Source organism: Dermacentor silvarum, chromosome 1 (assembly GCF_013339745.2).
Source record: "Dermacentor silvarum isolate Dsil-2018 chromosome 1, BIME_Dsil_1.4, whole genome shotgun sequence".
NCBI classification, from domain to species: Eukaryota; Metazoa; Arthropoda; class Arachnida; order Ixodida; family Ixodidae; genus Dermacentor; species Dermacentor silvarum.
Genome location: NC_051154.1, coordinates 180041683 through 180064512, shown reverse-complemented (window position 1 = coordinate 180064512; position 22830 = coordinate 180041683). Strand labels below are relative to the sequence as shown.

General features: G+C 43.8%; 1 protein-coding gene across 1 annotated transcript in view; it reads left to right on the top strand.

The window, feature by feature from the left end:
- LOC119436473 (Golgi-specific brefeldin A-resistance guanine nucleotide exchange factor 1-like) overlaps positions 1-22830 on the top strand; it is a 97042-nt gene that overhangs the window by 63209 nt on the left and 11003 nt on the right. Inside the window, 8 exon segments of the mRNA XM_037703324.2 lie at positions 1198-1456; positions 4369-4562; positions 8444-8669; positions 12074-12192; positions 12194-12256; positions 13516-13696; positions 13964-14094; positions 17989-18090. Coding sequence (XP_037559252.1) covers positions 1198-1456; positions 4369-4562; positions 8444-8669; positions 12074-12192; positions 12194-12256; positions 13516-13696; positions 13964-14094; positions 17989-18090 — 1275 coding nt within the window.

Genomic DNA, 22830 nt, shown 5'->3' with positions numbered 1-22830 from the left:
TCGCTGGCTGATGTGGTGACGAGTTGCGAGCCATTTCGGAATGTCCGTACGGGTGGCTCATCAGTGATAAGTCCCAAGCTCACACATGTGGGTTAGATTGACGGCTGTTGGATTGGTATGAAGTTTGTCGCCACGTATCCAACGTATCTGCATGCCAATCGGCGGCTAACCGGCCCGATCTTCGCACATGCTTTTCGCACTTTTAGAAATACATGCTGCTTTTGTTGCCGTTCTCTCTGTCCCTGTCGCGTTATCATTTGGATCGGTCCTGTCGACCAAGATGAACCTTGTACCGACAGAGGCGATCCTGGCCGATGCGTCGTCGTTCTGTGAATTGCGGCGTTCGGGCACTTTGTGTACGATCACCGCATCGGGCCGACGTCTGGGAGCGTTTACAGTGGCAAAGTCCGTGCTACCATGTCATCCGGGGCAGTGGCCTGCCTGTGGCGCACTCGTCGCTTTTTTTGCAGGGAAAACGAAGTGAAACGCTCTCTTGGACAGCATTGAGCGTGAGGGACTTCACGGCGCATGTGACATGTGGCACTGCGTGGGTCTCTGCACCGAGTATATAGAAAAATCCACTTGTAGATATTCGATTCGTGAATCGAAGTATTCGAAGTATTCGCAATTCGATTCGATTTGGAATATTAAAGTATTCGCACACTCCTGAAAGTAACACCATCCCCTCCCCAATAAATAAACCAAGCGGACGTACAGGCAAATATATGTACTATAAGAGTCAAAAATGCTCATTGCAGTGGCTGACTAATGTAGTCTGGGCACACTGCCCATAATGCTTACTTAGGCAATGTTCATTTCTCACATTTATGTTAGCTTTCCAGCCAGGGCTGCATATATAGCATTATTTAATGATGGTTGTTCTCTTCCATTCAGGTAAAGTTTCCCTGATAAAGGCACCTGAGCTTCAAAGAAAAGCTCGCAAGTATAAAGGCATAGCTTGTACCATGTGTTTTTCGTGCATCTGCATTATGGCCATCTACAGTGTTACGTGGAAAAGCTGTATGACATCCTGGGAAATTGTAACAGTATAATGTATGTTTTCTTTACGCTGAACACAGGTTTGGTAGAAAACTAGAATAGGGACTGTGATGACTAGAGCTGCTACTTCTGTTCTGAGCAGAAACTGTCAATACCAGTGCTTGTCTTACTATAAATGTTAAAATGGTGTCCATGCAGGTTCTGGGCTCACTGCGCCTACTGCTACTACTTCGGCCAGCAACACTGCAGCAGGTGTGCAACCAAGTGGCATGTGCCCTGCAGGAGTTGCTGCGCACGAGTGCAACGTGTGTGCAGGCCCCCTCGGACTGGGCTACCCTGTTTGTGCTGATGGCCTGTGTGGGTGCAGGCCTCAAGACCCAGACAGCACAGGCCCTTCAGCGGCCACCAGCGTTCCACAGATCCATGACTTCAGTGGCTGACAGCACTGCTGTTTCTGGTGGGCAATGCATCCTGCCTAATATATTGCGCACTTCCATTCTATTATGAGTAGTTCATGCACTATGTGTTATTATGTTAGCTTTGCAGCTATGCAGGCACATTGAAAACTGCTGTAATGCCTACATTTTGAAGCAGTTATAGGTTTACTACAGTCGAATCACGATAATTCGAACTCGAAGGGGCCTGAAAATTTGTTCGAATTAAAACAAGTTCGAATTAAAAGAAGGACTTGTTTTTGAAGAATTCGTGCACCATAGCACGACGCACGAACGGTGCAAGTCATGAAATATCACGGCGCACAAGCACACAGCGAGCGAGGACCATGGAACTGCCCTTGCCGTCCAACGCTCGCTTCCCGACAACGGCAGAAAAGGAAAGTTCAGGAGAGGGCTAAGCTGGTGCCGGGACGGCGCCGTCAGCGCGGAGGCACGCGCACGCGGGGACCTTTGAAGGTGAGGGAGTTACGAGGGAGAGCGAGGGGAGCGGAGTTACGAGGAGGGGCGGGTCGGCGATGACGATCGAAGTCATTGCCCATGATCATAATCATGTTGGTGTGCTCCCTTCTGTTGTGGCGTCGCTGCGTTCAAAATGCACCTTAAGGGGGTAACAGCGCACACAGGCGGGGACAGAGTGAAGAAACAACAAGACACAGTGCTAGTGTGCTGTGTCCTAGCGCTGTGTTCTGTTGTTTCTTCACTCTGCCCCCATCTGTGTGCGCTGTTATCCCCCTTAAGATGCTTTACCAACTAACCCACCAAGCCATCCTTGTGAACTTCAAAAGACATCGAGAATGAGGTACTGGGTGTCGCCTTCGCGTCATTGTATTCAGGGTCTGTCTTGTACAGAATCGGATATGGCGCACTGTCTCCAAAAACCTTTGCATCGGGACATCTCGGTTTAGACTCGTCATTGTGAAAAAACAGTCGCAAACCATGAAAATCAAAACAAGCACGAACGAGATCAAACCAAGCCAACCAAAACTAGTGCAAGCAAGAGCTGACGCGAGCAGACGATAGTGCGAAACAAGCGGTCCGGCTTAACCAGACGTGAGTACGAATAGAGCGGTCAGGCAGGTCTGCAAAATACCAATTTCCCGGGCGTACGGCACGGAAGGGGCCGTTCTCATTAGTCTCCTCCGCTCGCGGCTCGCTTGCTGCAGCGAGCCGTGAAAAATTGGCCCAGAACCGATTCCTCCTGCGGTGCGCTTTTTTCCGCTAGTGTGGCGGGGGCATATGGCGTGACACAAAAATGGTGACCTTGCCATTTGAGAGAGGGTGAAATTTCCGCCGCATTCTTTTTTTTTTCTTCATGCACGGCATTGAGGGGTCTCTCCTAAGCTTTTCCTCTATGGCAGAGTCTGAGCAATGCTGGTTGGAGGTGCCACCACGTGATTTGGCGCGCTGCTGAGAGCATTGTCGGGAATGCGGTATGTTTGAATTAATCATCGCAAATGCTTGCGCATTCGAATTACTGGGTGTTTTCGCCCATTGGAATACATATAACTTTGACAGGACCACAGCATCAGTTCGAATAAACCGGAAGTTTGAATTAAGTGTGTTTGAATTAACGAGATTCGACTGTACTACTGTGAGCAAGCCTAAAAGAGCTCTTATTGTAATTTTATTTTGAATGCAAAGTGTTCATAACTAAGCACTTTGTATTCGAGGTGAAATTACAATGCATCTTGAATGGTAACACTTTCCAAATTTATATGACATATATTGCATGCCTTTGTGGCGGCCTCAGGGTCACACAGCAGCAGCCAGACGCCCTTTCCCATCTTTGACTCAGTAAAATCTTCCGCGTTGTGTGTGGAAAAGGGAAGTGGTGCGAGGGTGTGCAACCGAGCCGTAGAGGCTGTACGATTAGAAAATAAAGTTCAGTTGTTGCTTGTTCTTCAGGGATGCACTACTCGATTCTGTCTGCTGATTTCCAGCCACGCTCGCGTCCTACACAACACCTTGTTGCAACCTGGATGTCTCCTGTGGGGCTAGTGCTAATAATGATGAGGGGCTCCGTAACCGGGGTAGTGGGGGTGCAAGTTGGGGTCGGGGTTGTCGGGGTGAGCACCCCCACGAGGTCCACTGCAGTGGGGCACTGCCCCCCCCCCCCCCCAGCCCTGAGGGTGACCCTCCTCTAAATAGTAAATTAAGCCTTGGTTTCATCATACCAAAAAGAAAAAAACTTTGTCTAGGTGAAATAAGCCCCCGGCATATGCCCCCACACACAGAATACGCTTCCGGAGCCTCTGTTAATGATTATGCTTTAAAGACCCTGCCATCAGAAAAAATAGTTGATGCCATTGGCTGGCTGATGGAGTGTGACATATAAAACATTGTTCTGTTATTTTTGTTGTGATTAAATTATTTGGCTTATTGCAAGGTGTTTCAGGGTAATGTGCTTAAAGACACTGAAATGGTGAGTAATATGAAAGAAGAAACTCAACAAATTTGTGCATGATGTGTCTCTTTGGAGGTCAATTGCCACGTGCCACCAGGATTTGAACACAACTCGATGATAGCTAACAGCAACGCAATTAAGGTCGTTTGCTGCCTTTGATACATGCTATGAGCGAGAGGTTTAAGTCAGGATGTAATAAGGTTGCACTGAGACTATTGATCACCTCTTCTGTGACCGTCTTCAATTTGATGCACAGATACGGTCACTCCCCATTGCATTAGCACAATTGGATGACCAGCCTTTGTCTACAGACAAATATTGGAATCATGGCATATTGATCATGAAATTGATCATCCTCGGTGTAGGGTAGCCAACGGTAAACTTAGGTTAACTTCCCTACCTTCCACTCTTCATGTTCTCTCTGTCTTTCCATCTCACCATCATGATGCTAGTGTATTATAGCCACTGAAATAGGTGGGAAAAAGCATTTTGTGTTTTGAATGTCTACAGTGGGTGCCCAATCAGACAGTGAGCTATCACGGGCTGTTCATGGACGTCAGGAGGGTCCTGTTGATCGGGGTTATACATCAGACAGTGAGCTATACCAACACCAGTCAGCTAATGGAGATGCTGCCCGTGCACCTGTCTCCCTGGATGATTCACCCAGAGGTGCATTGGACTCAGCGGCCGGTGGTTGGATATTGGTGAGTATATATGCAGCTGTGGTTCAGCCTCTTGAATGTGGATGTGTTCTTGTCTGAACTGTGCACAATCGCTCATGCAAAAATTGATAATTTGGATCCCTGTTGCACTGTCTAGTTAGATTGTAAAAGTGCTGTCCACAGTTTAGGTTTAGTCTGGCAGATATGATGCAATGTTGTGGATCCTCAGGCTGTTCACACTTAATTGAATACCAAGTGTTTTGGTTCTGCAATTAAATACAAAGTAACCAAGCTTAACATTAATTAGCAGACACAAATACTTTATGGTACTTATAATTTGACAGTAATAGCAGCATTATCTGAGTTTCAAATAATGGCTTTACAATTTTAGAGTCCATTTTTGAATCCTTTAAATAGTCCAGGATATTCTCTGGCTTTATCTCTACGTGCTGGCAGTCATTAGATCAAGCATTATTAGGACACTGGCTGGTGCTCACTCATACTTCCTTACTGTTTCCAACAGTTTTTTTTTTATATTGTGACTGTGAATATTGTGATAAGGTTATGCACAGAGGCTAAATCAATTTGCAAGACCTCAAGACACTGCAAAGCTTTCCTCAGTGGCTATACACAATGGGCCTTACCTTAGAAAACCAAAAATGCTGTGTGTATTCTAAAGCTACACAGTGTCTGTAGTCTTGCTTATGTACCAGCACCTGAATTTTTTTGATGATGTTAAGTTGTCTGCATAAAGGAGGCTGTGGCATAAAGAAAGTACAATTTTAATGTTGCAGTTCTTAAGGGCCGCTGCAATGCCAGTCAAAAAAAAGTGTAGAATATGTCTGGTACTGATCTCCTAACTGCGGCGATATTTCCATAGTAACTACACCATCCTTGGGCACTTTTTTAATGGAAGATAAATACTAACACAGTTCATCACCTCAGACCAGTGCAACAATGTTTTATGCATGCATATTGCTAAGAACGGTTCTGGATGGAGGCCTATGTTGGGGTCACCCGCCTGACGACTCTGCTTGTGGCAGCTGCCAAATGGGGGAAACAATACGTCATGGGCACATTTGTCTGCAGAGTGACAGGCCTTTGCAACAAGGCTGGAAATGACTCCACAGTCTCTACAACTTCATGGAGCCTCCACCAGTAATATGGTGCCCTAATAGGGCCACTGATTTCTTAAGTGCTTGAGGCACATGTGAGCAATATGAGCTAACCACTACTCATACAAGGGAGAGCCAACTATTCTGGTTGTTCTTGGAAGAGTGATCTCCTGTCTTCTGTTCTTCTTAATCCAGGAGCGACCAGAGGGAGAGGTATCTCCCCCTTCGGTAAACCTCCTTTCCCCTCTCCACCTTGAAAGCTGGTTTGGCATGATTATGCCGGAGTAGGGGCAAGGTTCCTTGGCAACTATGGCCTCATTGATTGGCCTTATTAGACTCCCTGGCCTAACTACCAAGGATAGGCCAATACTATAAAAGAAGTCATCATGGCAGTCATCAGAGTGCACCACAGCTCTTGTAATTACGTTAATGAAACCTTTGCTCCCCACCCCTCGTCACTTCTGCTCACCAGCAGTCTTTTCATGGCACAAAGTGATAGGCAACAGCTTGGACATGCAAGCCGTTTGACAAATGTCGGATTTCAACTCTAACACTGATCTCATTTGGTGCCATAAGATATTCGTTCTGACAAGTTGAGGGCACATGATGTTAGTGTTTCGACAGTTGTTGTCGTGTGGTATTCCCTGAAACAAGTAGCTGCTCACAGGGCTATGTGCTTACAAAAGTGAATGATTGTCTTCCTGATGTTGTGTGCTGCATACATGACACACCTCTTGTGCCCATGCTTTGTGGTAGATGGCTCGTTGATGTTTGCAAAATGCCTACCAGGAAGCCGTGTTGTAGGTGACTGAGAGAATGGGTGACTTTTCTATCCTAGCAGTGGTTTTGAGCTGTTGTAGCTTTCTAGTAGGAGATTCGCAAGCTCAAGGTAAAATGTTGGCTGGTCGGACTTGGATCCTAGTTTCTTGTGGAGAATGCAACTATTGAACATGGCAGTGTCTACAAGATGTCTGAACATTTTTATAGTAATACTTCTTGAGGCAGTGGTGGTTGATGCTATGTGTCATCACTGACTTATCTGCTAAGTCCATTCCTTTTCTCTGTGAATGTCTTGGAGAAAATAGGCATGCCCAAAAGAGTGTTTTGGGAAAACTAGAACGCTGGTGTTGGCTCCTGGACAATTTCTTTAAATAAAACACCCCAACAGTAATTTTACCTTTTCCTTGGTTTTTTGCATGCAGTCTCTCTATCGGCTTTGCCTTTTCAGCACTTCAGATAGGCTTCTCTTGGCAGTTTCTTGCTAGGCAGACCTATTTGTCTCATTGGTTATTGGTTGCGTGAGGCAAAGTGATAAAACATTCCAATTGGACTTATGTCACCAAACAGAATGCCTACCAGAAAGCCGGGTTGTAGGTGACTGAGAGAATGGGTGACTGTTCTCTCCTAGCAGTGGTTTTGAGCTGTTGTAGCTTTCTAGTAGGAGATTCGCAAGCTCAAGGTAAAATGTTGGCTGGTCGGACTTGTATCCTAGTTTCTTGTGGAGAAACTAGGATCCAACTTGTTAATGCCTGGTCTTCCACTGAAAGGGAACCATGGTCTCCGCACCCCACATCATTGCCACAGTATCTGAAAGAATGCAGAGACCTGTTTCTTATGGTTGTACTTGTTTTTCCTCTTCGTCATTTGACAAAACTATTTTCTCACAGTAACATCACTATCTACGGCATCATCACTTTGCTCGAGCGAGGCTTATTTACTGTGTTGTTTTGCATGGCCCTTTAATGTAAGCTTGGTAAGATAACTCTATGTGATAAATTCATGCTTTGTCAAAACTTACTTTTCACTTACTGTATGTGTTCGTTATACACAGTTGCAGTTGTTGGTAATATACGTAGTTTCTTTCCCTCTCCTCAACTCTAGCTTGCACATGTTGACGGCCATTTGTCAGGCTCGCTCTCTACGAACTGCTGCCTTGGCAGGAGCACATCGGTGCTACTTTCCCATGTAAACTGTACTTCTCCCTCCCGGGAATGAGTCACATATGTGAGCACATGCCACCAGGATATGTCTTACTGGCTTCCCCATGATCACTGGTTGGGCAACCCCTTATCCCTGACCTTTGAACTAATGACCACTTTCTTGCAATATCAGATGCTCCATAGGCCTGCTATGAGTTGGATGTAGGACTACGTGGGACTTTTGCTCCCACAAAATCTCGAGCTTGGTGAACTACCTGGTCAGCCTGGCATGGCGGCTGTGTTTACTTGATTGCTCTCGCCTATAAGCTGTGAATATCATGCTATGATGTATCTTGAATTAATAAACCTGCCTTTCTTGGTGTCTCTGGAGTTCTGTCTGCTCTGTGTTGGAAAACCAAAGAAATCTGCTGCAGTATTCCTTGTGTACTGAGGAGTAGAAGAGTGTTGCACCCTTTCCTGGCTGTCACTCACTGGGCAAGCCCTGCACAAGCCTACCTTCACACAATACGGGGTCACTAATCAAGAAAGCCTTTAATAAAGTGAGAATAACAGTTAATAATAATTGCATAGCAAATTAATTTTTAAAAATTCTATGAGTAGGTAGCATTGGTTGTGTTTTTGCAAAAACAATGGGATGTCATATGAGAAACCATGGTTTTTCTCTTTTCACTATTTGTGATACTAAATCATTTGAATGTGTTTGCTCATATTATAAAGTTTATCTTGAACTAATCCAAAACATGTAGATTTATAAAATTTATCACCTTAGCAACAGTTGCTTTTGATCTGATTCCCATGTCTGTGGCTGCTTTGTGTAGACTTTCTGTGAGCATATTGGTCTCTCATATGTGTTGCTGTCCTATGACAGGTCAGCGGTGGGGGTGCCGAAGAAGAGCGTAGTCGCAGCACTGCCCCCGTAAACCAGTTCTCCATCAGCCTGGCCTGTGAGCTGCTCCCCCATGACCCCTTTGCATTAGCCAAGTGCTGCGAGTGCTTGGCTTTTCTTGTCCGTGATTTGGCCCACATCACTCCAAACAACCTGCACGGCTGCATCCAGTGCATACGTGTCTTTGTCGAGGCCAGCCTTCATGGAGGTATGTCTCTTTTCTTGCTTGATGTGCAGTCAAACCTTTCCCTAACAAAATGGGTTGCAATTAACTAATAGATATAATGAAGTAATCATAATTTCGCTTCAAAATTCTCACAGAAACCCGTGCATTTAAAGTCTTATTTTAATGAAGGAGAAATTTTTAAAGTTCAGAATCAAGATTTACCTATAATTTTGCGCTGATTAGACTGAAATTTGGCAGCACATGTGCTGCCAGTAACTCATCTGATGCGGCACATCAAAACTTCCGTGAGCTGTTGGCCTCCTGGCAGTGCACCAAACCAGCTGCGCTGATCAGTGGACAGCTGCTCTAATTACACACTACTCCCACTGTTCCCACACACTTTACTGCTGCAGCCTCACCACTGCACAATACCACTTGCCAACTCCTGCAATTGGTTATCCTGGACACACTGCGCCTTGGTTGAGTGTTACTGTCACACTGGAATGAAATGCAAAAAGTGGTGCACTTAGCTTCTGTTACATGCTACGCTGTCTGAACACTAACTGTGGTCTCCATAAACTGCTGCACATGTACAGTCAAATGAATGGGTTCACGATTTCACGTCCTGCTTTTACGATTGTGGTGATCCCTCAGCTAATCAGTATTTCATGAGTGTGCTAGGAGTGTGCTACAAGGAAGTGGCAATCAACATAAGTGTATGTGCATTTAAACATGCTCTCTCGCAGTGTTATTCTTTTGTATGCATGTCTTATTTCAGGAACGGCAATGCTGATCATTAAAAGCTGAGAGGGGAAGTACATTGATCTTGAGTGCCTTTTCAGATGCCGGTTATGAAGCATTAAAATGGCATATTAAAAAATGTTGATTACATGAAACTTGCACTTTGCATAGCATATGTAATAAACATTATTTATTTATTTATTTATTTTTTATTTATTCACTTGTTCTTTATTACAGGAACAACTGTTCATCCGCGGCAGTTGTCCTGCTGGTGTTGCCTTTGTGTCTGTAGTTTTGTCCCATTGAAGTGGGAAGTGTGAGGGGGTGGGATGGTAGCGCCTAGTTCTATTTAGTCCTCTTTAAATTTTATTCTGAGCAAAATGTTTTTTTGTTTATGGCTATGTATGTGAGCACTTAATTAAGCATTTGGTATTGGATGAAGAGTACTCAAAACCCTAGTTGTGATGTTCTGTTCTAACACAGCTTTTTGCACATTAAGGAGGGACGTGGCAATTGAAGTGGTCAAATTGGGCAGAATTTTCTATTATCCAATTTATTATTTTTTTTCTCGATCCTCGGATCTTCATTTACCTCGTGGTGAAATATTATAACAAAATACGTTATAGATATGCTCGCATCATCATCATAGTTATCATCACAACTGCATAATGCGCTTGCAGCAACGTTCAAAGTGTGCGTAACAAAGTGAAGGCTGACATTCAAGCTGGAGCAGTACACGCCGCTGATGATGGTCTCTCAAAATGTGCATCCTAATTTGACATTTTACCACTCAGACGAAGAAACGGTAGATCATGTAGCAGCAGATAATGTTCAGTATAAAATATGCCGGCTATCATTAGCAGCAACCAACTTTTCGAAGAAGCTTCCAGATAATATGCTCCGAAACGGGTGGGGGAGATCTTGGCGATCGCCCGCATTTGGCAACAGATTCATCTTTGTCATTCTCATTAAAGGGCGTTAAAGAACTATCGGAAAATTTATGCAATTTTGGAAAAATATTCACTCACAGTGTAGGAAATGTGCAAATGTTCCACAAAACTAACCATTAAATGTTACATAAATGGACACGTTGACAGCAGCCGGCAAACAGTACAGTGGATATTGGTGTGATGAAGAGGAGCCAGCCATGGAACTATACCGAACACCAAAGAATGAAATTAAAAGAGAGAAGTTTTTTGATACATCAAAGCGTTGGCATCACTGCTGTTCGAATCCATATGATTCGAACAGCAGTGATGCTGTTCGAATCATATGGCATTAGGGGATAAATTGCCCATGACGACCACTCATCTGTAATGTCTGGAAATAGCGCAGACACTATTGAGGATGTTCTGTTATAATGTCAAAGTACCCGCATAGAGGCGAATAATTGTGTAGTTACTCTGTCGAATGCCTTGAGCTTTAAGGGTTAGTATACTAACGTAAAAATTCTAAATTAGTTTAGACCAATAAAGAATATTCTTTCAAAATTGTCTTGTTGCTAATTTAGCTGTTATAGGTTGATTATTAGAATAGAAAATGAAGGTCAAAGTCCTATTTTTTAATATCACGCGGAAGTACATCTCTCTTGCTATGGTACGAAGTAATACAAAAACATGTAGACATTTGGTTTGTATGTTTTATTATTTCTCTAAACTTTCATTTGTCTTTTGGATTAAATTTAATTCGTCTATTGAACAGATTAAACAAATAACTGATGTTGCCTTGAATAATTCTCGAAGTCATATGTCACTATGAGCGACGTCACAGCACTAAAAAAAAAAATTTAATTATGGGGTTTTACGTGCCAAAACCAGTTCTGATTATGAGGCACGCCATAGTGGGGGACTCCGGAAATTTGGACCACCTGGGGTTCTTTAACGTGCACCTAAATCTAAGTACACGGGTGTTTTCGCATTTCGCCCCCATCGAAATGCGGCCGCCGTGGCTGATCCCGCGACCTCGTGCTCAGCAGCCCAACACCATAGCCACTGAGCAACCACGGCGGGTCGTCACAGCACTGCCTTATACATAGGTGCACTTGCACGATATACGTTGGGGCAAACAGCATTTAGTTTGAAATTTAACCTCTTTCTGCAGTGCGCAGGGATGTAATACTTAGCAGACACGATCGTTAGTGTGCATTGTATGCACAGCGCCTGTCAGCTCAAAATGGCCAGACCTGGTGAGGGACCCATTAAGATAGTATCTAATGTACATATATCTTCAATACTGCCCAGTCCTGTTTGGGAAAGGCCAATTTTAGGGTTGAAATAATGAAAGTTTGGGATCATTGAAATGCATGGGCGCCGGGCGGGACCTGTGGTCAGGATCAAATTAACCGAAAAATAAATATAACCAGACCGGAATTAAGGAAAGTTGACTGTATAGGGGAACTGCGAAAATAGCCTGTTTGTTCGTGCTCTTTTTGTGCATTTCGTGACGGCCTGTCGGCATATCTTCTTGAAGAAAACAACTCATTAGTGATTTATGGAGGTGCTGTCTATTTTGGCACAGAGTCTGGGTAAATATGTAAGGTTTTCTTTTGCTTGAATTTTATTTGAAGAAGTTGTCCTAAGTGTATCATATATGCACCATGCAGTAAGGGATTAACATCACTTCCTTTGTACATTACAGAAAAATAGTCAACGCTGATGTAATGCTGTGTTTTATTTAAAAACTTCTGTTTGCCATTTTTCTCGCAGGACACAACTGGGTTAAGAAAAATGCGAAGCCGCGAGAAACCAAACGAATCACTAAGGTTCAGGCGAGGCGCAGAGAGGAGGCACTGCATCGCAGGAACCAGCAGCATAGTCTTGGCTACTGAAGCTGATGATGAGGACCGCTTGGATGGAGCTCCTTCCGAGTACCAACATGTGTCTCTTCAGGTTGGTTTTTGAACGCTGTGTTTTGCCTTCAGAAACCAACACTTGGTCTCACAGCTTCTGCATCTGTTCTTTTTGGATACAGTAAACCCTTACTAAATTGAATGCATATATCCTGAAATATTAACTGAAGGTTGTTCACACAGCAGAGTCAACTCCCATAGCTGCTACTGCTGTGCAGTTTCACGTGTGAAACAATTTTTAAGTGGACTTAGAATGCCTTGAAATATGGTGGGCCTGGTAACGCCATAACTTATGGTAACTTCAGCTCTGAATGAACTTCAACTCCCAACACATAGTGAACAGGCACATGAACAAAATTCTTTGGTTGCAACAATTTTTCACCAACACCAATTCCCGTACTCTTTCGTGCTCTTTTCAAGCAAGACACAAACCTACAAGGAAGTGCAGAGGGTTCACTTGAGGGGAAGGTGGCTTGAGGGTAGAAAAAAATACAAAAGGAAAGCAAAGGGTGGCATAGACACAATGAGTTCATTGCAGACGAATACTACTCTGTGCACAGCGGAACATTGACTTCTTGCCATGTCAGTGTTCCCCCACAAGGCCTGTGCCAAAGAGGCATTAAAACATCCTGGCATACAGCATGGCAGGATACCTAAAATGTTTCCTGAGCACTGACAACAGCTGACAGCCATGAACTATTTAAAAAAGATTATGGCAAGTTCATGTTTCTTCTGCCTTTCATTTAAATACAGTTTTCTCGATAATTAAATGAATTTCTGTATTCCCATCAGTGTTGTATTTGTATGCCTGCTTGTGGAGTATCTGTTGAGTTAGATACATTGTGTTATAATGGTTCCAAAATCACTTGCATGGCGCTCTTTGGCCAGACCTGGCCCTTGCGCCACGAAACATCACATATCATCATCATCAATGGTTCCAAAATGTTGATCTGTTTAGTTACATCATGTTATAATGATTCCAAAATGCTGATGGTTTTCTCACCTTTACTACATACTTTGAGGGTGTAAATAAATATGTACTCCCTATGGTAACTAGAATTTGACTTTTCTGTTTAAGTGCAACAAATTTCGCCCAAGGGTACTCAGAATTTGTCTAGTCAGAGTGAGCATTTTTGCATTTTATATCTATTTGATAGTTTTAAATGAAATTTCTGAAGCACGATAATACAAAATGCCATTTTTCCTTTTCCAAAGTGAAGATTTAGTTATTGTGTTGCACGTTACTTATTTAGAAAATTCTGAATTGCTGCAGTTCTGTGTTGTGTTGGCCTCTTGCAGCTTTTGGACCTGATGCATACTTTGCACACAAGGGCAGCCTCAATATTGCAACCAGGGGACCTGGTTCCTGAACTTGTTTTATCATCCACTGGTCTTCCAGTTTCAGGAGATCTAAGCAGGCTGGCAAGGGGCAGTCAGCAACCAACTCTTTGGAACTTGTGCTGGTGTCCACTTTTGCAAGGTGCGTCATCATTTGGTTAGGTTGTGTGTATTTCTGTGCACATCTTCCAAAATTTGGTGCCCAAGTTATGAACGAAAACATGCTTATGTAATTCAGAACACTAAAAAATGTGTGGTACCTTTAGTGTCTAAAATGTTGATTTGTTTTTACTTACTTGTAGGTTTTCTATAGGTCTGCTTAATCTGTGAAATCCCCTGCAGCTGGTGCACTTGAGCTTGCACTAGTTGATCATCATCATAACTATAGACAATCTGCTCTTCTGTTCAGGCATTGCACGTCTGTGTTGCGATACCCGAAGAAACATTCGCACGTCAGCACTGACCTACCTGCAGCGTGCTCTGCTGGTTCACGACCTTCAGGCGTTATCAGCTGCAGAGTGGGAAGCTTGTTTCAACAAGGTCTGTCTTTACTCACACTGGAATTGAAGTCGTGAAGTCCATGTGATATGATTTGCATGCGTAACATGTTCTGAAGATAGCTGTTCAGCACATGTTGCATTACATCATAGAAGTGTGTTGCCGATATCATAGAAATGTGTTTCCGCAATTTAAATTGACAACATGTTTTTCTATGTGTGCTATGGTAAAAAGATAAACTCATCTCACTTCATTCTTCACTTAGCAAGGCGGAGGGCTGACCATTAGTGTTAATTAAAAATGTCAGTCATAATAGATATTGTGACGTTTCAAAGTGCAACTTAAGAATTAGTTCTTTTGAATTACAAAAGGGAAATGGTAGTTACCAGTTATGGCAATTTTGACTTTGTCTATGCAATTTTGAACAAGCATTCACAGAAGCATGAACAAAGCATTAGTGTGCAGTAAGATGTGCTGTAGCTTTAACCCCTTAAGTGTTTTGGATGAGCTCAACTTGTCAATGCGATATCAGTTAATTTTGCTTTGGACGAGCACAAGCGCAGCTCGTCAATGGCAATAGTCCCATTTTCAAAGCGATTCGGCTGAGCTCATGTCCACTTCATTTTTCTTCTACTCCATAAACGGCTGCAGATCCAGTGTTTGAAATCCGCGGTTATTTAACTCTTTTTTGTTTTGCTATATAGATGTCAGCACTTTTTCAGCGCCTCGAAGGCCACGCTGACTCAGTCTTTGTGTTCTACAACTTAGATGGCAGCTGTTTCGTTTACGCTTAAGGGGTGCATTTATTGCTGTCTTTGTTTTATACTACACAGATGGACAACCTTTGTCAGCGCACAAAGAACATGTTTTTTGAATCGCGTGCTTTTTGTGCCTTTTGCAAAATCAAACGATAGCATCTACCACTGGCAGCTCGCACATGAGTCGTGCGTGCAAAAGAAAGTCACTGCTTGACTATGACCTGCCTTAGAAGGGCTAGAATGCATGAAAAACTTTCTTTGGTGAAGACTTTGCTTGAAACAGGGTAAAATAAAGCATTTTCTCTCGTTTCTAACTTTACCGTTTGTGGCAATGACAAGTACATATATGTTTCATAGTGAAGAGGTAAAATGAGGTTCTCACGCTTAAAACATAAAGAAAATTGGTTGAAAAAGCTTTAGAATGGTTATCGATAGAGTGAAGATTGAAAATAAGCTATATTAAAAAAAAGCAAAATATGGTCACTTTTGGTCAAAATAATGAAACACTTAAGGGGTTAAAAGCATGTCATGTCCATTGCTTATATATTTGTATAAGCGTGACTGCACAATATTAATACGTGTTTTTTATGAAGCACTAGTCAGTTTATTTATCTATTTATTTATTTATTTATTTATTTATTTATTTATTTATTTATTTACACTCAAGGTATAGTTATACATTGCAGAGGGGAGGGGCAAAGGTAGATACAGAGGCAAATAACACATACTTGATTATAGATGCAAAATACAAGTAAGCAAAAAACTTCGAAAGAAAAGGTCAAAGCAAAAACACATGGAAGTCAGTAATTAAAAAAAAAAATTGTCATCCTAGAAGTGTTAGATAAGTAGCTCATACAATACATGGCAAACATGGCATGCAAAATGGTAAGATTGGTGAACAAAAACATGGCAAGCATAACATATAAAAAAACTTGCTCCGTAAAAGTGAAGCATCACTTACTTTGCACATTGTGCAGAAAATGTTCCATACCTACTCTGTTTGTATCTCGTTGTAGCAAAGTTCTGCATTAGTTATGTGATGCAAAAAAAAAAAATGACACTGCAGAAAATTAGCGTATCCTTCTTCAACATTAAGGACCTTCTGAATGTTGCTGCTGTTTAAAAGAAAGATCAGGTCTAATCAGGCATACTGATTGAACTGAGGATTGGATGCTGCAATGAGGAGTACCTGCAATTTTGATGGCAGTCTTTTGAAATTACTGGTCAAGTAAAGTGCCAGTTAGCCCCTGGGTTTCCATGTAGCATTTTCTCTCCTGGTCTCTTTGGGTGGGTGCTCTAAAGAGTTTGTCCCTTCACTACTACAGCACTTATGAGCTACGAGATAGGCTGATCTGCTTGTTCTGTCAGACTCATTTTGGGTACCATATCACAGCATCGGTCGAGATGTAGTGCTTGCAACGTTGCTGCATGTACAATACGGCACTTTCTTTCTTCATTCTGTCAGCGTTTGCTTTGTGCTGCACATGCTGTCTGCGAGATTTGTGGGTTCGTGAAGAAAATGTGCAAAAAAGAAAAAAGTAGACCTGGGAGTAAAGGTAAACTAAAGGTGAAGTTAAAAGTAACGACAAGAAAGTACACGTAAAGGCCACATTGTGGTCACTGACTGGGTGTATCTTGCATTTCCTGCTTGCAAATGGATAGCGCTGGAGACAGTATGCATTTACTGCTGCATGCAAGCTGTTTCACAATATTGCTGGGGAGCTTGTTAACATTGTTCAGGAGTTTTCAGGAGTTTTTTATGTTGCACTGGGTCTTTTCTATTGGAGTACCAGGGGTTCTTTTCAAGCTCATGTGGGAGTCTCTAAACATATCGAGGAGTAGGGTGCTCATGACAGCTATAACACAGTAATTGATAACAGGTAATCGAAGAGTCACTCGAGTCTGGGGAATCCTTTTTATTTATTAGCTCCTTGAAACATTCTGCAATTGCTCACAGAAAAAAATGCATTTTATCTGGATATTCTTCATATTGGAATGCATTCTTTTAGTATTTTCTTCTGTTCTGCACACTTTACCACTAACTCCATAGACTGCAAAAGCAGTGACCATTTTGTTGGTTATTGAACCTTTATATTATTTTGTCATGTTTCAAAATAGTGGAGTCGTCCTGAGCACCCAGTGTCCTTGTTTACATTTCTTTATATATAACTAACAATGGTACTAGACATATTAGGCAACCAAGTCTGCCAGTGTAACAAGAGTTGGGGGAAAAAAAATAATGCAGGCTTCAGGATCCCTATAGCTCTAAACTCATTTACTTTGACAGCAGCACACTCTTGTAGAGGATGCTGCCATCTTCAGAAGAACCACGTCGTTGTGATGCATACACCATTGTCTTTGTCACAATTATTTCCTGCTGTGGCCTTAGAAATAAATACACAGATGCCATCACTCTCAGAGCCTGCATAGTGCATAAAGCCCTGCACAGATTACCAAGTGGTGAAGTTATGTGACAGCTTGGTGGTTAGCGCATGTGGCTCCCAGCTGCACAATGCTGCAGGGTTCAGAGTTTGATCTCCAGTAGTGTCAATGGGCAAGCTTTCTTTTTTTATTTCCTATATGGTGAGGGTGAAACTGAGGCCGAGGAGGTGATGACAGCACACGATGACAGTGCTGGCATGACAACAATGGTGTAGCAAAAACGACGGATGTATGGATACGGCAAGCCTAGTTTTGAGCTGTTGTTATAGTAAAAAACACCCTATTGCTACCTCTCAAAGATGTTTAAATAATCAACTTATTTCCCAGAGGCATTGGAGGCAAAGGAATTGTGGTTCTGTAAGATGGCAAGTTAAAGCGTATTGTAGTTTTTGCAATACGAAAATTTTCTTGTACTAATAACTATTTTTGGTTGCCCGTTTGACATTTACATCTTACTACAATTCTGTGCTGCCTGATAGAGTTCACATATATTTTTTTAGGGAGTATCACCATCTTCAGGTGATGTGAATAACAAATCCTTATTCTTATTCAATCCAAATGGCTCCATCCTTGCACCTGCCCACAGATAAGCAGAAAATGGTTGTGTACGTGATTTGCTGCTTTTATCTGGATATGTGTAAAATGGGGCAAAATATGTATGCATATTACTAGTATGTACAGTCTTCTGTACATTTTCTGCTTATGAGTTTCCATAATGTGTGTTATTTCTTTCTAGGTTCTCTTTCCCCTCTTGTCCAAGCTGATGGAGAATGTAAGCCCTAATGACCCAGTTGGAATGGAAGAGACTAGGATGAGAGGTGCTACTCTTCTATGCAAAGTAAGTCTTAGTGCATGCATTCTGTCTTTTAAGTTTGTGCACAGACTACAGCCTTCATAATGACCTAATTTGTAAGCTATAATTTATCATAACTAGCCTCTTTTTAATTAGAAAGCTTGCCCTGCATCATGAAACAGGTACAGCGCTCAGGGGGTGCAGCTGGTCAGTGAAAGGGGTGGGTGGGTTGAAATGGCAAAGAATTATTTGTCAAAGCAGCACCTTACACTGAGTGAAACAGTGGCACTATGCGCCAACTACGTAAAAGAAAAACAATGGACATTTGTAGGAGAGTGCCCTTAGCAAAGCTTAATGACTTGGGGTGCTTTAGAACGTGGAGTTAAAATGAAATATACATTAGAGACGTCGCCTCTGAGAGGTACATAAAATGTTTACAGATACACCCGCGCAGTGCTTGTTGTAACTGCTGTAGGAATACTTCTCAATCGGGGCAGACTGCACTAGCATCAGATAGTGCGAGATTAGCATAAATTTCTGCTTTAATTTTCTTACGAAAGCTCCTTTAAAATGTCACACATTCTACTGAGTCAGTATTCTTCTTTGCCTAGTCGCCTACTGTTTCAGGCTCGTCTTCATTTTCCTCTCCTTTCAAGTTTCCTCCTTCTGAGGTGCTTCTTTCAGCTTCACTTACAAAATGCAGATAATCTATTCTTGCATATACCTACATGCCTACATATGCAATGTGTGCCGCATGTGGCTTTGCATACACTGTGCATACACATATTGGTGCAGTTCTTTCTACATGCTCAAAGTTTGCGTGTCTGAGATGAATCTGAAGTGTCTTCTGCAAACACAGCATGTCAAGAGGCAGGCATCCAGCTTCTGCTACTGCTCCTACGAGGGTGGTCCGATAAGTACTTAGCCTCACCGCGAGAGCGCGACGCTATCGCATGAGACATATGCTGACGTTGAGTACACTCTCTTAGAGGGACACATGCAAAGGTCCAGTTGAATTGGGCTTGCAGTTTTGTTTTTGGCCGCTTGAGGAAGAGGAAGCAGGTGATTTTTCATGTGTCCGTTAAAAAAATGGAAAAAGAGCAATATCGGTCGGTGATTCGATTCTTGTTTTTGGAAGGGAAATCGCGCTGCGAAATCAAAGAGCGACTGGATGCCGTCTACGGTGAGTCTTCTCTTTTGATGGCAACCGTCAAAAATTGGTTCAACGAGTTTAAACGTGGTCGCACGTCGGTTTTTGATGAGCCTCGCCCAGGGGCCCCGCAAACAGCTACCACAGCCGATAACGTGGCAAAAATCCACGACCTCGTATTGGCAGACCGCCGACTGAAGGTGCGCAAGATAGCTGAGACAGTAGGCATCTCAAAAGACCGCGTGGGTCATATCCTGCATGAAATTTTGGGCATGAGAAAGCTGTCGGCGCGATGGGTGCCGCATTTGCTCACTCCAGACAACAAGCGCGTCCGTGAGACCACCTCAGAGCAGTGTTTGAAGCTGTTTAAGCGTAATCCGAAGGAGTTCCTGCGTTGTTTTGTGACCGTCGACGACCGTCCACTGGTACACACCAGAGACCAAAGAACAGTTGAAACAGTGGACTGCACCCGGAGAACCTGCTCCGAAGAAAGTGAAGACTGTCGCATCGGCCGGAAAGGTGATGACCACCATTTTCTGGGATTCTCAAGGTGTGATCTTCAGCGACTACCTTGAGAAGGGCAAAATGGTGACAGGACCCTACTACGCCAAATTACTGGGCCGATTCGACGCCGCATTGCGAAAAAAACGGCCACATTCGGTAAAGAAAAAGGTGCTCTTCCACCATGACAACGCACCAGCTCACACCTGCGCCGTCGCCACGGCCAAGTTGGTCGAACTGGGCTATGAAGGGGTGCCCCATCCAGCGTATTCGCCAGATTTGGCCCCGAGTGATTTCTTCTTGTTTCCCAACTTGAAAAAGTCACTCGCCGGACAAAAATTTGAGTCGAATGATGAAGTTATCGCCGCCACAGAAGCCTACTTTGCAGCTCAGGAGAAAACATATTTTTCTGACGCGATCAAAAAGTTGAAGGATCGCTCGGTCAAGTGTATAGAGTTGAAAGGGGACTATGTTGAGAAATAAATCGACACCATTCCAAAATTTTCGTTTTTCTTTTGAAGGCTAAGTACTTATCGGACCACCCTCGTAAGTGGGATGACTCCTTCAGAAGGCCAAGACATACTCGAAGACAGTTGTTTCGGGCTGTTTCAAGTTTTCTCTAGCTTGTGTGCCAATATTCTTGCACAATTTGTGCAAGAATATTGGCAGGCCGTTGGAAGCTTATCTATCTCGATTCCTGCTCGGGTGTCGCTGATTATGCCATGAAACATACCACACTGGACACAGTCACCACTGGAAAGCGTGCCATATATCCCTAGAATCAGTGCAAAAAAACACCGCATATCCACGGGGTGAATGATGATGAGTGGGGGAAGCTCCGGAGGGAATCATCGGTAAACCGTGAATCTTCCGTGTAATTCGCCCAGTCTCGCCGCACTAAATCGAACGATTGATTTCCACCAATGACACGCGCCATATGTGACGTCATTCCTATTTTATAACAGCGCCCTTCATTATAATTGCACCATCTCCCGCTTAAGGGGACGCTAGCACAAACGCGTTAGAAACGTGCAGTACTCTCTAGTAAGGGGGAGAGGCCACAGCGTCTTACGCAGCCGTTTACATATGCCGGAACGTGCACCGCGTTTGCCGACGCCATCACATGACTGCTGAGAGAGTATAACCCCCGTATTCATAAACGCTCCTCGACTTGAACTTGACTTGCCACCGCCTTCAACGTGTTTCGAACGCGCTGCCCAAGGCAAGTCAAGTTCAAGTTGAGGAGCATTTATGAATACGGGGGTAAGGCGGAGAGGCCACAGCGTCTTACACCAGCTTCTTACACGGGCCGTAACGCGCTAGCACAAACGCGTTAGAAACGCGCAGTCTTTCGTTAATGTTGGGTATTTATTGTCATCGTGGTGCGTGTGTCCATGTGTGCTTCGTGGCGTAGTGGTTAGCGCCGCGCGTTCGGAAGCGAGGGGTCCCTAGTTCGGTTCCGTGCTACGGACACAACTTTCGGAATTTTTTTTTTCATGAAAGTAGACGTGGCTACCTACTACGACGACGACTACTACTACTACTACTACTACTACTACTACTACTACTACTACTACTACTACTACTACTACTACTACTACTACTACTACATACTACAGAGGAGGGACAGACCCACACCCTAAGGAGCTTCGCCCCTAAAAAGAAAATGCCTCAAACAGCAACCCATCAGACTGCTCTGGAACATATGCACAAAAAATGCGCAGCCGCAACACACATTTTCATGTATAGCTCTAAAACTCAACGTCGCTCATCGAGTGGATTTTTGTGCCCTGTACAAGAAGCGATTCTCGTTTTGTCCTGAGCGAGCAACATCATCTACGTTAGCTGAGCTATATGGCATTAAGAGGCCCTTATGCATGTACTTCGACAGCAGCCACAAAGGAGCTGGGTGATATACACAGATTCGAAAGCAGCTCTACAAAGTACAGTGTAGATCGCTTATAATGTAAGTCGCGGGAGTTGTAAAAATCCGTGTTATAAGCGGTACCGCATTATAACCAAAGCATGCTTTTTTCGGCTTTTGCTTATGCCAAACGGGCAACCCACCTTTCAAACACAATTTATTACATATTTCACCCACACGCACATGCAACACAATCGCCACACAGCACAGAAACCAAGTTCTCCTGACAAGTGCGGCATCAGCGAAAGAATGCTGTTATTTTCGTCTGGAGACTGGTCTCCACGCGCATGCCCATGCTCCCACTCCCGAGAAAAAAAAAAACAAAAAAAAACGAAGAAGAAAAAAAGGAGTGCGCTACTGTTCTACCCCACACTCCACGCACCCTGATTGGACACTGCTATAGTGATGAAAACACGTGCCCTCCTTTCTCCAAAGTCTCCCGCCCTTCTCCTCCTTTTTGTTTCGGTTTTCACCGCTGGTCCCCACGCGCGTGCCCACGCTCCCCACTCCTGAAAAAAAAAAAAAAAAAGATGTATGCCGTATGCTGCATGTGCGAGTGAAAGCGCACGAGGGATGCGTGCTTTCATGGAGAGCAAACGCGATGACTCTCGTCGTGCAGAAGGCCGTGGGGGGATAGGAGGGAGGGAGGGTAGGCGACGTTTAGCTGCGGCACTCAATGCGTATCTTGCGACCGGGCGCAAGGGGAACTAGCGACTCAATCTCTCACACGAAAGGAGGAAAGCGCGAAGGCAGCGCGGGAGGAGGGAGGGGGCGCGGCTTTTACTCTGCAAGCCACTGCGTACTCGTACTTTGCGCAGCTGAGGGCTGTCGCGCGCACCGTATCTTGAAAGCGATCTCAACACGGCTCTGACCTTTGTATGCACTGTGCTTTCGCCGCTCAGCTTCTGTTGAAGCGATAAACCACACGAACCGAAGACCTTCGGTCGCTGCTCCTGCCACGTTTGCTCACCCCAACGTTGTTACAGTGCTTGTCTGCGGTCATCGAGTGCAATCTATTCATGTTTGCTTGTGCGCACTGACACCATGCTTGTTAATTAAGTTAGGCGGATGTGTCCAAGTTTATGCAGGCGATAAAACTACTATCCTTACTCCGTATGCTTTACTAGTAAATTTGCTATGGCAATTGATGCTTCTTTTGGGGGAAACTGCGACTTTTTGCTTCGCTTTTCGCCGCTGGTCTCCACGTGCG